Here is a 13,008-nt window from a genome sequence, read left to right on the forward strand (position 1 = left end):
TCGACTGAGCCCTCAATTAAGGATATTTATCAAATTATTAAGAATTCTTAAGTGTTATTCCCTGCTGCTCACAAATTTGGGTAATTTACAAAAACAAGAAAATTTTCAGAAACAGGAAAGTTGATAGTGATAATCGACTTTTAAAGAATTTCTATACTGTTATCAACTTTTATCAAGTTCTTTATCAACTACAGTTTGTTTCCCACTGATCCAAAGTACAAATTTGTTGTTCAAATCTGAACAAAATTGAACATAGTCTTGTCAAAGCCCATAAGAAAATTAAGTTGATCAGGTATACTATAATACAAATACTTTGCATCTTTTTCCCAATAAAGTATTGCACCTGAATATAGCTAAACCAGAGTAGTATAAAACTAATGCATTTATTCATTACTTTCTCATACATGTTCCGGAAAACGGCATGAATATACCATCATTTAGAAAAGAAATTAAGGATTTTTTTCTAGGTTCCTTAACAGAATCTGGACCAACTTTTACCACGGATAACAGGAAAACAACAGTGTTAATACAGCTTCACAGCTTTGCAAAAATGTCATGAAATGATTCCACGGACTTCTTGTGGCTACATACCAGAATCTGTTTTCAATGCTCGAACAGCAAGCGTAAAGTTCATGCGAGAGTTAGGATCAACCACCTACTCGATTAATGGAATTTTTGGTCAGCATACAGAAATCACATTACACAAATACAAAAACATAGCTTTGCTATGACATTAATTTACCACGGATGTCAAAAAAATTTAAAAATGTAGGTGCCTTAGGTGCCAAAAAAAGACAAGAAAACTGAAGAAGCATTTTCCACCATTTACTCTCATTATCAAAAATAGTTTCAATTCTTCTTGCAAAACAAAAAAGAAAAAAAAACAAAATAAAAATACAGACTGGACACAAAACATCACATTATTCCTATGGCTTCAAAACGCTACTTGACCACATTCACAGGAAATGACACCAGCTACACTATAAAAACAAAAAGGTGCCATTCAAACTCTTTCTGTATGTGAAAATTTTCCTGCACATTTACACTATGTGAGTAACCATTGTTGTGCATGCTATGTGCCAAACCATAAGTGAGGCTGAGGAGTAATTTCATATACATCATTACAATGGTGGACAGTGGTACAAGCAGTTCAGCCACATTGACACATGTAATAGGGTTATGAGATATTAATAAATGGTAAAATATTGTTTTGCTTTTAATGAAAGGAACACCAGAGGGAGATGAGCACATGCACTAGCCCTCATTTTTGAACTGCCTGAGTGAATGTTATTGTACATATTTATTTTAACTTTATGTGAAGTATGCAACAAATTGCACATAAAGTCACAGGTGCCATCTGTTTGGTTACTCAATTGGATTTATATCAATGTAAAACCTGAATTTGCCAGTGTGGTTAAAATGTATTATGTTTGTTTATTTTGGTCAGGCATGTTGATAATCAACTATTACCTGCAGTACTATCTGTCACTATAAGGTACAGGTGCACTTTGTAAATACAGGATTATCCAGTAAGTGCTATGCTACCCAATGGCAGACAAGTAATGCAGAGGCACTGCTGTAATATGCACATTTGGGTTAAATGTTAAATTTTCACCACTTTGCATTCTGTATCATCAAATGGAGACGGTGGCAAGTTGCAGCACAAATCCAGCACGTATCAAATTATTGTACACCTCTAAGTTTGTAAAACGAGTCCTTCACATACCTTAGAGAAACACTTGCACAAAACACTTCTGGCTAGATTAACAAGCATTTGCGCACAACTTAGCTAACTCAATAACCTTCATCTGTACATACTGTTGTTAACATAGGTCCAATGCTGTCTCCAATTGTAAGCATCTAAGTGCATGTGTACAGTGGGTTGGGGTCTTCCAGCAACCACCATTCATGACAAAAATTACACATTTAGCACTGCATGGTTCTAATAATACAGCAAGCAAACCTGAGGGAAGAAAGCATATACCATGTGTGCCTAAAGTATCATCCCCATTTCTACTTGAAACTAACTACACAGGTGTAATGGGAGTGTTTTGCTTTGTGCAACTGATCCATGCTAATGCAGACACTAGAAAATAATGAGGCATTTTGTTTTAAATATATTCTTGGGTCATCTAATGACATTACCAAAATAAAACAAAACCAATGTTTTTTTTGATTTAGAGAACACAAAAATAATCTGCATATAAAAAGTGACATTATATTCTACATGTTTTTGTTAAACTGTTCGTACTGTAGTTCACCATTTTCTTTTTTTAAATTACACCTTAACCTTTTGCGATTATGCACAATGCATAAGCAGCAACAATGAGGTCAAATTTCTCTTGCCAAAGATCATTCAGTATAAACCACTTGCATATTCCCGTTTTCTGGAGGCAAACCTGATGATTTACATTTGCTTCAAGTGATCTATACCCAAAGCACTACGGCAAGTTCAACTAAGTTTCTTTTTCCCCAAATATAGAACTATAGCTGCCTTAAAGTTGTAGTTATCCCCATTAACAGGGACATGCCTAAGGTTTACCAGATCGATTCCAATCTAACAGTCATATCGATAGTCAATAGTTTCATCCAGGCTTTTGTCGTCATGTGGACTGGCAGCTAGGAAAGTAGGTATTGGCGACCCAGTTGTCACATTGATGACACTTGCGCTCGTGCTTGCATTTCGCACCGCATTGCTGATGCTGGTTAGACTGATGCCCACTGTAAGCCTGGTCTGTTCCAAGGCCTTCTCTGGCACGGCAAAAGCCTCCAATTTTTTCTCACCATTGGCCATATACGAGTTCTGGCATCCACGACAAATGCAGTCCAAACAGGCCTTGCGATTTGAGTAACAAGGGCAACGTTGCCCACGACAAGTAAGAACACTTGGGTTTTGTGTAGCACGTCCACACTTGCACCCCTTCTTCTCGGGGGGCTTTTTGTATGCTATTTTTGATGGGCTACCAGGCATTATAGCACTGCTATGAACCTTCTCCTTGGTTTTAGATTTGGTTGCTCCCTGCTTTACTTTTGAGTGTGATTTCTTTGTTCCATGTTCTGAATGTTTTTTAACATTTTTACTAGTCGCAAGCAAGGATTTGCCCACTTTTAACGTGCCCCCATTTGGCACCGTGACTACAGTTTCGGTGGACAGTTTGGTCTCCCGTTTGGCAGGAATAGGAGCTGCTGCCCCTAATGCCGGACCATGTATAATTCTGGAAATAGGTAGGGGCTGAATTTTTTCACTGTCACTCTCTGACCGGGATCGTTTCCGATTCATTCGTACAATTTTGGGCGTTGCTGCTACACAGGGAATACCATGAGGGGGTGCATTGCTAGAAACAAAAATACTGCTTTTAGAAGGCAAGGAGATAGGTTTGGCATCTAAGAGAGGTCCATTGGGTGTAATAGCCTCAGATATCGATTGTGAATAATTGCTACAAGCATCTAGATTATTTGCAACATTTTCTAAGTCTTGAAATACATGTCCACCAGTAAGTAACAATGAACCAATAGGCTTTATGTCCTCACCATAACTGCAAATGTCAACACCTACTACATCAACATTACTACAAGAAACTACTTCGTTGACTGCCTGCAAATTGTCAGAAATGTCCCTATTTTTGAAATCCTCTCCCGTACAGGATGTATTGAGCCTTTCTGAACTTTCAGAAGAAATATTTACAGTAAATTCACCAACAGAAAGTCCATTGCAACCAGGCAATCCATTGAAACTAGAGCACGTTAATTCAGTATTACTGGAAACCTGCTCACGGTCTTGAATATTTTCAATGATTTGTGGTGTTGATGCCATTTCCAGGTCACTGGTGCATTCCGAGGTTGACGGGGTTGGGGAATTTGATAAGTTTAAAGCATTTGCTGAAGCAGCGGTCCCTTGCCTCTCTTCATCCAATGAGAGGCCCTCTTGCAGCAGGTTTAAGATGTCAGGAGCACCATCCATAACTGTAGTGAGGTGCTGTGAAATTGGGGATTCCGCTACATATTCACATAGTTTTTTGTAGCAACGCACCAGAATGCTCAACTGTTTATTTTCCTCAAACTGTTCATAATCTTTGCACCAACTACAAGAAGGCTTCATCATCATTTTTTTGCCTTTACACATTTTGCAGACATAATGCTGGCAAGTGGAGTTTGTAGGAGCAATTGGATCTTTCAGTAGGTTTCCTGCAAAAGAAAATATTATTATTACATAAGTAATGTTGATAAATGTTAAATACAATTTTAAAGTTTCTGTAAAAAGTACAATAATCTATATAGTTCTCATCTATTTTCTGAGAAATCCTTTCAATGTTACTTTTTTTAAAAAAATTGTTGATGTGTGATGGCTTTAAGAAACTATGTACTTCTCTTCTATTTCATAGATATACATTTCCATCAAGGAACAAGGAGAAAAGATACCTGGCAACTTCAACTGAAATATATTAAAGTATTAAAGTTTGTGGTCGTAAAAAAATAATATTCTGTTATTCAAGCATTTTTGTGTTATTTTCTAAATTAGAGACTATAATGTAAACAAAAATTTAAAGACCCTAGAATACCATTTGTTAGTATGTACGACTCCAGTGGAACAGACTAAAGAAAACATTACTCAGGTAATCCTTACCTAAGAATGATTGTACAGCTACCATTATATTGTAAAACTGGATTCCTCAGTTTTTGCGATGTCTGTCCTATCCTGCATCTTGCTCCTTAATATTTCAGCCATATTTTGCCTTCACTGATTGTGAACCGAGATTTTATTGCTGTTTGATATGACAAGAAAAAAAACTGAACTGGAAGCTTGCTGCCACTTTGGTCTCAATAGAGCAACCGCTGTATAGGATTTGACTTTAGGAACAGCGGTCTAAGAGAGGAATTAGTACAAGTTCATGATCAAATGGTTGATCAACATTTCATCAGCATACAAATATCAATCACGTGAGAACACACTAGCCTATTTAAAATGTGGAAGAACAGCGAAAAAGAAAACAGATGGGTTATTTGAATATACTAACAATTCTTTGACAAATAAAACATTTTAAAGTAAACATTTTCCTTTGTTCACTTTAAAAGACAGTCTTGTACATTTTTCAGTATCAGCTTTAAAAGACAGTTTCAGTGATTGGGCAGGTTCCCATGGGACCTGGATAGTAACCTGCAGTTGCTGCTCATGAGCTCTGTAGTTATACTTGCCTTGTGTGGCTGTATACTTCTCAGTACACTGCCAGCATTGCTGGTGAGGTCTTCCCACAAAGTGGAGTGCTTTCCAAGTGGCAACAGGGCCACATGCAGTGGAACCCAAGATTCTGCCAGCAGACTGTCTTGACAATCTTTCGTAAGTACAAGCTATTAGAATACCTTCTCACTGCTTCCAACCAAGACACTTAGAAACCATCAGTTTTTTTTAAAAAAATTACAAATCAAAAATAAGTTCAGAACACTTGAAAAGTTAGCATGCATTTTAGTTAACAAGATTAATGAATGATGCCATTCTAGATATACCAGCTATAGCTGTCACATCACTGAGGGTGGGACCAGATACAAGATATATCCAGCCCTGCAGTTACGGAATGACCCTGTACTTGGTCCAAAGGTCATTTGCCTTTGACCTCTAGCACATTTTGTAGTTCCATGCATGTAATGAAATCTGGAAACCCCTGAAGCCCCAAGTTCTTTAATGAGTTACCAGCTAACTATGAATATGATCTGACCTTGCAGATTTCTTTAACTGTACTCAAAAACAAATCTCAGTAAGAAGAAATATGAATTGGTTGATTAGTATTGTACCCATTAATACTACTATTCCAACTTGATTGGGACTGGTATTTTACTTGTAACTGCTTACATTTACATCTAAACTTCAAATTTACAAAAAAAAATTACACAAATTGTTAAACATGCTTGATGTGCAAAATTAAATCCAAAACCCAGTGACTGCAGTATTATACAAAAAAAGATGAAAATACTAAACTTGAAAGAAAAATTCTTTAAAAAGCAATTTTCCTCAAGGGATAGAAACGAACTGCTGCTTGTTGGCCTGGTGAGGGCAAGCCAAAACACCCTGGGACTTTCATATCAGTTGTTTGAGTAAACACACCACAGATGAATTAATCAATGTCTGATCATAGTACAAGGGCTCATACCATGTTAAAAAATAGTTACTATTGCAATTTTAAAGGATAAATTTAGAAGCTAACAGTGTAACTACTGTAATGGGCTCTTGCTGCTGGACACAGATCAAATTCTAAAAAGAAATTTACAAGTTTTTTTCTTGTTTAATAAAAGAACAAAACTGCTTGACATTTGCCTTCTAAAATGAATAGATTTTATTAAACATATCAGATAAGGACAAGTCATATTTTTCTCCTTCATCTGATGAAAAGCCAAGGCATTTCAAATAATAGCATGCTTCTTTTAATATATTTTAAAAAGGAAAATGCAAGGCAAAATAGCATTTTGCACTGCAGTAGTCTACAATAGAATCCTACAGGGTATGAAATATATTTACAAGGAAATCTTTCCAGAGTTTATTTTAATGCCATGGACCTTTATCATTAACCAAGGGTTCCGTGGACCCCTGCTCTAGACCATTTCCTTAATGATGTAAAGCCATGTAATGCTCATCTTTTAACCTTATCTAATATCACTAACCACTTATCAATGAACACCTTCCAAAGCCTAACAGAACATACCTTGCAATAAAGCAAGTTAAATGTCCACTATAAACAACTTCACTCACACCTGATAATATTCCACTATTACACAGTGAAAAGATTGCCATTGAGTCTGAAGTACAATTCTTGGATTCACCAAATCAACGTAACTTACACTGGAAGTGTATGATTTTTCCTTCCATTCAGGTCAGAGATAAAATGTAATATCAGTTCCCTGGGTACTCCTACCTACCTGGATTCCTTATTAAAAGAAATCTGAAAATGAACAGTGCAGAAAATAGGTTCTGCGCAAGTTAAATGCAATATACATTTTCTTAAAAAATATATACTACACCTAACAACTGTAGAACATTTAAATTTTCAGTTAATTTTGACAGAATAATCACCCATATATGCTTCCATAGATGGTGCCCGACCTGCTGAATTCCTCCAGCATTATGTATATATTACTCAAAAATTTACTTCACTCTGACCCACTCAGATAAAAAAAAAATCACACATTAGAAAAGCAATAAGACATTGTGTGGAGTTATGAGCAATGAAACTCATTAAAGATATATTTGCATTAGAGTTGTAACATGGCTCACCAGAATGTTACTGGTCTTAAAAGTTCAAAACACACTTAAAATTAAAAATATAAGATTCAAAGTATATTTATCAAAGAATGTATAAATTACACAACCTTGAGATTTGTTTACTTACAGGTAGCCACAAAGCAAGAAACCAGAAAGAACCCAATTAACAAATACAAATTAAAGATCATTAAAGTTTAATGGAGATCCAGTTATCATCCCATAAATCAAGTGTATGTGCACAATGATTTTAAACAAGAAATCCAGAACACAAGCGGTACTCTTAATATTAGCATTTTGATGAAGCATCTTTGACCTGAAATATAAAGTCTGCTTTCTCCAAAGATGCTGACAAGTATATAAACTCAATTCCCTCCATAAGTTCTGTTTGACCTGCTGAGTTTTTACAGCTTTCTGTGTGTATGTTGGTCAAGTAATTAAACTTTTTTATTTCACTTAAAATTTATTTTTAAGTGATTCAAAGTAAGCATCAGGTCATGTAAAAGTTTCAATTCCAATTAAGCTCAATCTACTCCACTAGTAAATCTTACAGGAGTGTTTAACCAATGTATTATGGCAATTGTAACCAAATCAATACCAGTCATTATTAAATCCATGGTTGATTTTACATCTTAGGTTCTGCTCTAGACTCCATACCAAATGCACCTAAAGTTTTCTTTGATTACAAAAATTAAAAACATATCAAATTCTTAAACTTGCATCAAAAACTCATTTATTTAGATGACACTAAATCTGTTTACGATATCCAAAAATTAAAGTGTGTATGAAAATTATTGGGCAAATCAGAACGATTTGTCACAGACTATTTAACTCTTCATCTCAATACTAAGTCTTTGAAAAATCTATCCAATTAGAATACTGGAAAATGTAATAAACATGTTTTTTTAACAAATTACTGACATAACAGTAGAATGTAAATCTGGATACATTTTCCCTTTTGATTTTCTGATTTAGTCTCAATGCATACAAATTTTCCAGATTATCTTTGCTATTTTCTGTAATGCATACCAAATAATCTGATTCTTGGCACTCTGCCCAGAGCTCAGCACCCAAACAATGAGGCAGAATCACAAACCATATCAAGAAACAACCAACAGTCCATCTTTTACAAAACTACTTTTTCAACAGAAGTGGGAATGCTCTCCCAGAATGACATAAAAAATGGAATTTCCAAATTCTACACTTTCTTATCCTGAACAAAACACCAGAGATGAAGTTTCTCAACCCAACTTAATGTTAAACAAGCATTCCCCCCCCCCCACCGAAATAAACTACTAAAATGCAAAGGATTCAGCTTTCCAATATGAACTTTCTTTTCAAGCACAATCTCTTCATCTCATTCTTCAATTCAGAAATCTAGCTCATTTTTGCATAATTCATTCTTAAAGCTAGGGATGCTACCTCTTGATAGGAAGGGAAATTAAATATTTCAAATGGGAAAGGCTCTCTTCTCCTGTACCTTTAAAAAATGACTACCTTTCAATCAAACTTTACCTGAGAATTGGACAGAGAAGCCTGAACTTCTCAAAATCTAACTGCTCTTGATAATGCCATGAATTCAGGAAGTTATGGACAAAGAATTGCAATATGTTGTATGAAGTGTTATGTCAGATACTGTAATATATACAAGCCAGGCGCCAGAGTGAATTTAAAAGGAGAAAGTAAATGACTAAAATAGATCATATTGGCCTTATTCAAGATCACAACATATACAAGTATACAAAACTATTTACACAGAAACACGGGAAACATACCTGAACTCAAAAACACACTTAGCACCTGAGCCTGTTCAGTCAATGAGACTTCACTCAATACACTGGCCCCTTGCTCCAAGCCCAATTATTTATATTAAAAATATTTTCCTGAATGCCACTTATATTCCCCAATCTGACTTTCACTATTTTGATAAACGTTATCTCTAACACACACACCTGGACATCCATTCACCTTTGCCATTTATCAATACTATAAGTTTATGTATTACAATAATAATTTTGCCAGTGAAACAAATACCTTGCCATCTGTTTTCCAGGTCTAGGAAACAATTTAAATGCTAGGAAGTATTTGTAATAAATACCCATATATAATTAAAAACATTTCACTATCGGAAATGTTAATGCAAATATTCTACATAGGAATCAACCTTAAAGGTGACTTTATCACATTAAAATATGCTGAAATATTTACAAGACTACAGGAGCCATAATGCAAGATAACTATCCCAAAAAGAATTCAAAACAGCCATTGCTGTAAGGCTTTTATTTATTTTTAAAGATATCCTGCCTTGACATTAAAAGAATAATGCAGTAGAGGTCGCCATATAAGACCCAATCAGTATGGAATAACATTTCAGCAAATGGGTTTAGTAAAAAAAATCTGAGAAACAGCTAATGATGATCAGAGGTGAAAGGTGAAAGTACTGAAAATACTCAGCATGTTTGGCTGCATCTGCGGACAGAGAAACATGAGTAACTCATGAATCTGAAAAATTAACTTTGAACTTCTGCATAGATGCAGCTCCATTTGCTGCATCTCCAGCAAGTGCAGTAGTGCAGCTTTTTTTACCATTTGGCGAGACTGCAAAGGTTCAGACAAAACAGCAAAAATACCCACAGAACCACCTTGTAAAGGGGAGTGAAAATGTTTAAGCACAAGACCTGCGACAGTACGCCTTGGTGGAAACAAAATCATGGGCAAAAAATAGTGAAAGACGGAGAGATCTCAATACAAAAGGATTTCAGGGAAAATAAAATTGTACGTGTGTAACATAAGTGCTGAAGGACAATCATGTTATGTTCAATCCATTCAAATATGAGTAAACACACCGTCTTACAGAGGGAGCTGTTTAACAAACCATTCATGAAGTGTCTAAAAGAACCATTCCACGCAATGTCATTCAGATCTTATACAGCGACAGTTAGTATACTCTTCAGAATATATCAAAATTATAATGGACGGTGTCTGAACCTAATTGGAATCGAGTTCCTCACAAGGTAAACTTGCTTCATTGCAGGCAGAAGTTTCATGAGAAACACGTGTGCGTGTTTACTTTTGGGAGAATGCACCAGCAACCGGGGATTGTGAGACGACTGAAACGTATCTGCAGCTTTCTGCAAATTAGTTCACAGAATGTAGTGAATTACAATTTCTATATCTATAAACTGGTTATAAAAATAACTTCTTCTCGCCGACGCAATGGGGCAAGCGTTTAAAATTAGTTTATGCAACAATAGCTGGTCAATGCAAAAGGGAGAAAAGCAACTTTCCTTTGCAATATTATGCTCATCACGTTCAGCCATTAATCTCAAAAAAGCAGCAGCACGTTTTTAAAAAAGTTGAGTAAATGAACTACGGTGACCTGTAAGGAAACTGTTACACTGCGATGAAACCATTCCTTTCTCCAAACACGTGGCGACTTTTGTTTTCAAACCACAGAACGGCAAAGCGCAAACCTACAACCTTATTTCTCTAGATCTCAAATTACAAAGAAATGTACAAAGAAAGTGCAAAATAAATTGGGCGTTCGGCGAAAAAAGGACATTCAAATAATGTTATCTTTGTACTTACAGGCTTGTAGGAAAATTACAAATTGTGTTTGTGATCGATACTATAAAAAGCACAGACCTGTTGCAACGAAAAACAATCAATCAGTACAGTCATTGCTTAAGCCGTACTGAAGCCTTACAATAAAAACGATTTCGTATGGTCAAGCTGTGGGTGAAAAGCTCCACAGTTTTGACAACACTACAGGCCTTGGCTGCAAATTCAGAGTGCACATTGCACAATAGTGCAATTAATAAATACAACCCACTTGTTATTCTCAACATAATCAAATCATTTAAATTGCTTCACTGTAATAATAACAAAACCAGAGACTTCGACAATTAAATCACACAAGGCTGGTCTGGAGGTACAGGCCTCTGCTGCAGTGCAAAATTAATCTTACCCAAGTCGGGAAGGAAAAACTATTTACCCTAAACATTAATATCCAATTGAACAACAACTTTGCTCTAACTGTTGCTCTCAAAGATTGCTGGACCAGATTTTTACAAAGCATGCTGATTCTAGTTTTACTTCGTAGACGGTGGATGTTGATCTTAACTGCACTGGAAAGGATATATGAGCGCAAGCGAAAGGCGGGGGAAGGGCCGACTACGCCACTTGCACTTGATCAAAAGCAAAACAAACACACGCACACATTTACTACTGAACTTGCACCATCTGCATCGGCAAGGTATTAAAGAACCAAATTCTGACGGACTTCTGATGGCAAACACAACAGGCCTCTGGTGCAATGCACAACCCCTTCCTTGAAGTGTTCACATGCACTGAAAATAGAGAAGGGAGAAAAACAGGCTTAAAATAACAGAAACGCGCGTAGCTGCTTATATAATTGTACAGAATGTTTCGGTTCCCCGTCTCTGAAAAAAGAAATAAAAAAGGCCTTCATGGTTTCAATGTTTTGGCCTGGTTTTTCTTTTGCATCGTTGAGCACTCACCGCAGACACAGCAGGAGAGGGACTGGCGTAGGTAAGGCAGCAGTTTGTAGATCTCGGGGAAGGAGCCGGGTTCCTGCGGCTCGCACTGCATGATGTAGCGGCAGGTCGACACGTACAGGCTGGTGGCGTTCACCGGATTCATGGCGGCGTCGGAGCGGCCCGGGAGGCCGCTGTGTTGCTGCTGCTCCTGCTGCTGCCGCCGCCGCCGCCGAGCGCGTTTCCGATCGTTTTTTCTCCGACGCCCAGTTTCCGCGGCGTTGCCAATGTCCATTTAACAGAGCGGGGTGTGAGCGGCGCTACCGCTGCCGCGACCTAGTCTCCGGTAGAGCGGCTCCTCGCCCACGGCCATAATAACACGGCGGCGGTGCTGCGCTGGAGCCGACTAACCGTGAGCCGCCTCTCCATCCGAGCCGCGCCGACTCGGGGCTCCGCGTCCCTCTCGCGATCCGGTTGGCTCGAGCGCGGGGGGCCTTTGGCGCGCGCCTCTCGCCATTCGCGAGAACTCGCCTCCGCTCGGCCCCCGGCTCCCCGCTCCCTGCTTCCCAGCGGCGGCGAGGGCAGCCTGCTCCTTTCCGAGGGAGGGAGAAGAGGGGGGAAGGGGAGTGGAGGGTGGGGTAGGGGGAAGGAATGAGCGTGCCAACCACACACAGCTCAGTCCCTCGCAACCCGCCCCGACATTGCCACCATTACCCTCGCTGCGACGGCTATACGACTCTCCTTGCCTCGCGGGCTGCCCGCTGACGGTTATATCCCGCCCCCTGTTTAAATTCTGCCCAGATTCGAATAAGGGCGCGGGGGTCGGCGGCGATGGGCTGCAAAAAAAATTTAAATGGTGGAAACGTTCGTTTAAAGAGGAAAAAACGGAAAGTGCTCGAGCGCCGGTCACGTGACTGGAAGAAAAAAGAAGGTAATGCGAAGCGCCTTTCCAATTGCCTGATCCGATTCATTTCTTGTTTCTCCCCCTGCTAATATCCTCTTTTTTATGACGATGCTTACAAAATAAATATCATCGATTGTAGTTTTATTTGCGTACAGTGGCTGTAATAAAAGCTATAACTTGGAATAATTTCCTGTCAAGTGTTCACACTGCTTTTTGCATGGTGCATATCTAAGCAAAGATACAAGTGGTTCCTTTTTATAGGGAGGTTGGTAGGGCGGGCACCAGCACGTAACCAATAACGAGCATCCGTGGAGGTCCTTCGCCTACGAGCTTGTGGGGCATGCTGGGATTGTAGTTTTGTG

At 38.2% G+C, this 13,008-nt stretch overlaps 1 protein-coding gene across 1 annotated transcript; it reads right to left on the reverse strand.

Moving 5' to 3' along the window:
* Window positions 1-364: 364 nt before the first annotated feature.
* LOC140725396 (E3 ubiquitin-protein ligase MSL2-like) lies at window positions 365-12,693 on the reverse strand. The gene is made up of 2 exons (XM_073040818.1): window positions 11,767-12,693; window positions 365-4,185 (listed from the first exon to the last, which is right to left on the reverse strand). The coding sequence occupies exons 1-2, from the start codon at window positions 12,035-12,037 to the stop codon at window positions 2,558-2,560; spliced, it is 1,899 nt and encodes a 632-aa protein (XP_072896919.1). The 5' UTR covers window positions 12,038-12,693; the 3' UTR covers window positions 365-2,557.
* Between the last annotated feature and the right edge of the window lie 315 nt (window positions 12,694-13,008).

This window comes from Hemitrygon akajei, chromosome 3 (genome assembly GCF_048418815.1).
Source record: "Hemitrygon akajei chromosome 3, sHemAka1.3, whole genome shotgun sequence".
Classification (NCBI taxonomy): Eukaryota; Metazoa; Chordata; class Chondrichthyes; order Myliobatiformes; family Dasyatidae; genus Hemitrygon; species Hemitrygon akajei.

Excerpts from the sequence above, each read along its gene's own strand:
- LOC140725396 (XM_073040818.1), bottom strand. The coding sequence starts at position 12,037 with ATGGACATTGGCAACGCCGCGGAAACTGGGCGTCGGAGAAAAAACGAT. Across the intron at positions 4,186-11,766 it reads CCTCTCCTGCTGTGTCTGCG|GAAACCTACTGAAAGATCCA; the intron begins GTGAGTGCTCAA and ends TTTCTTTTGCAG.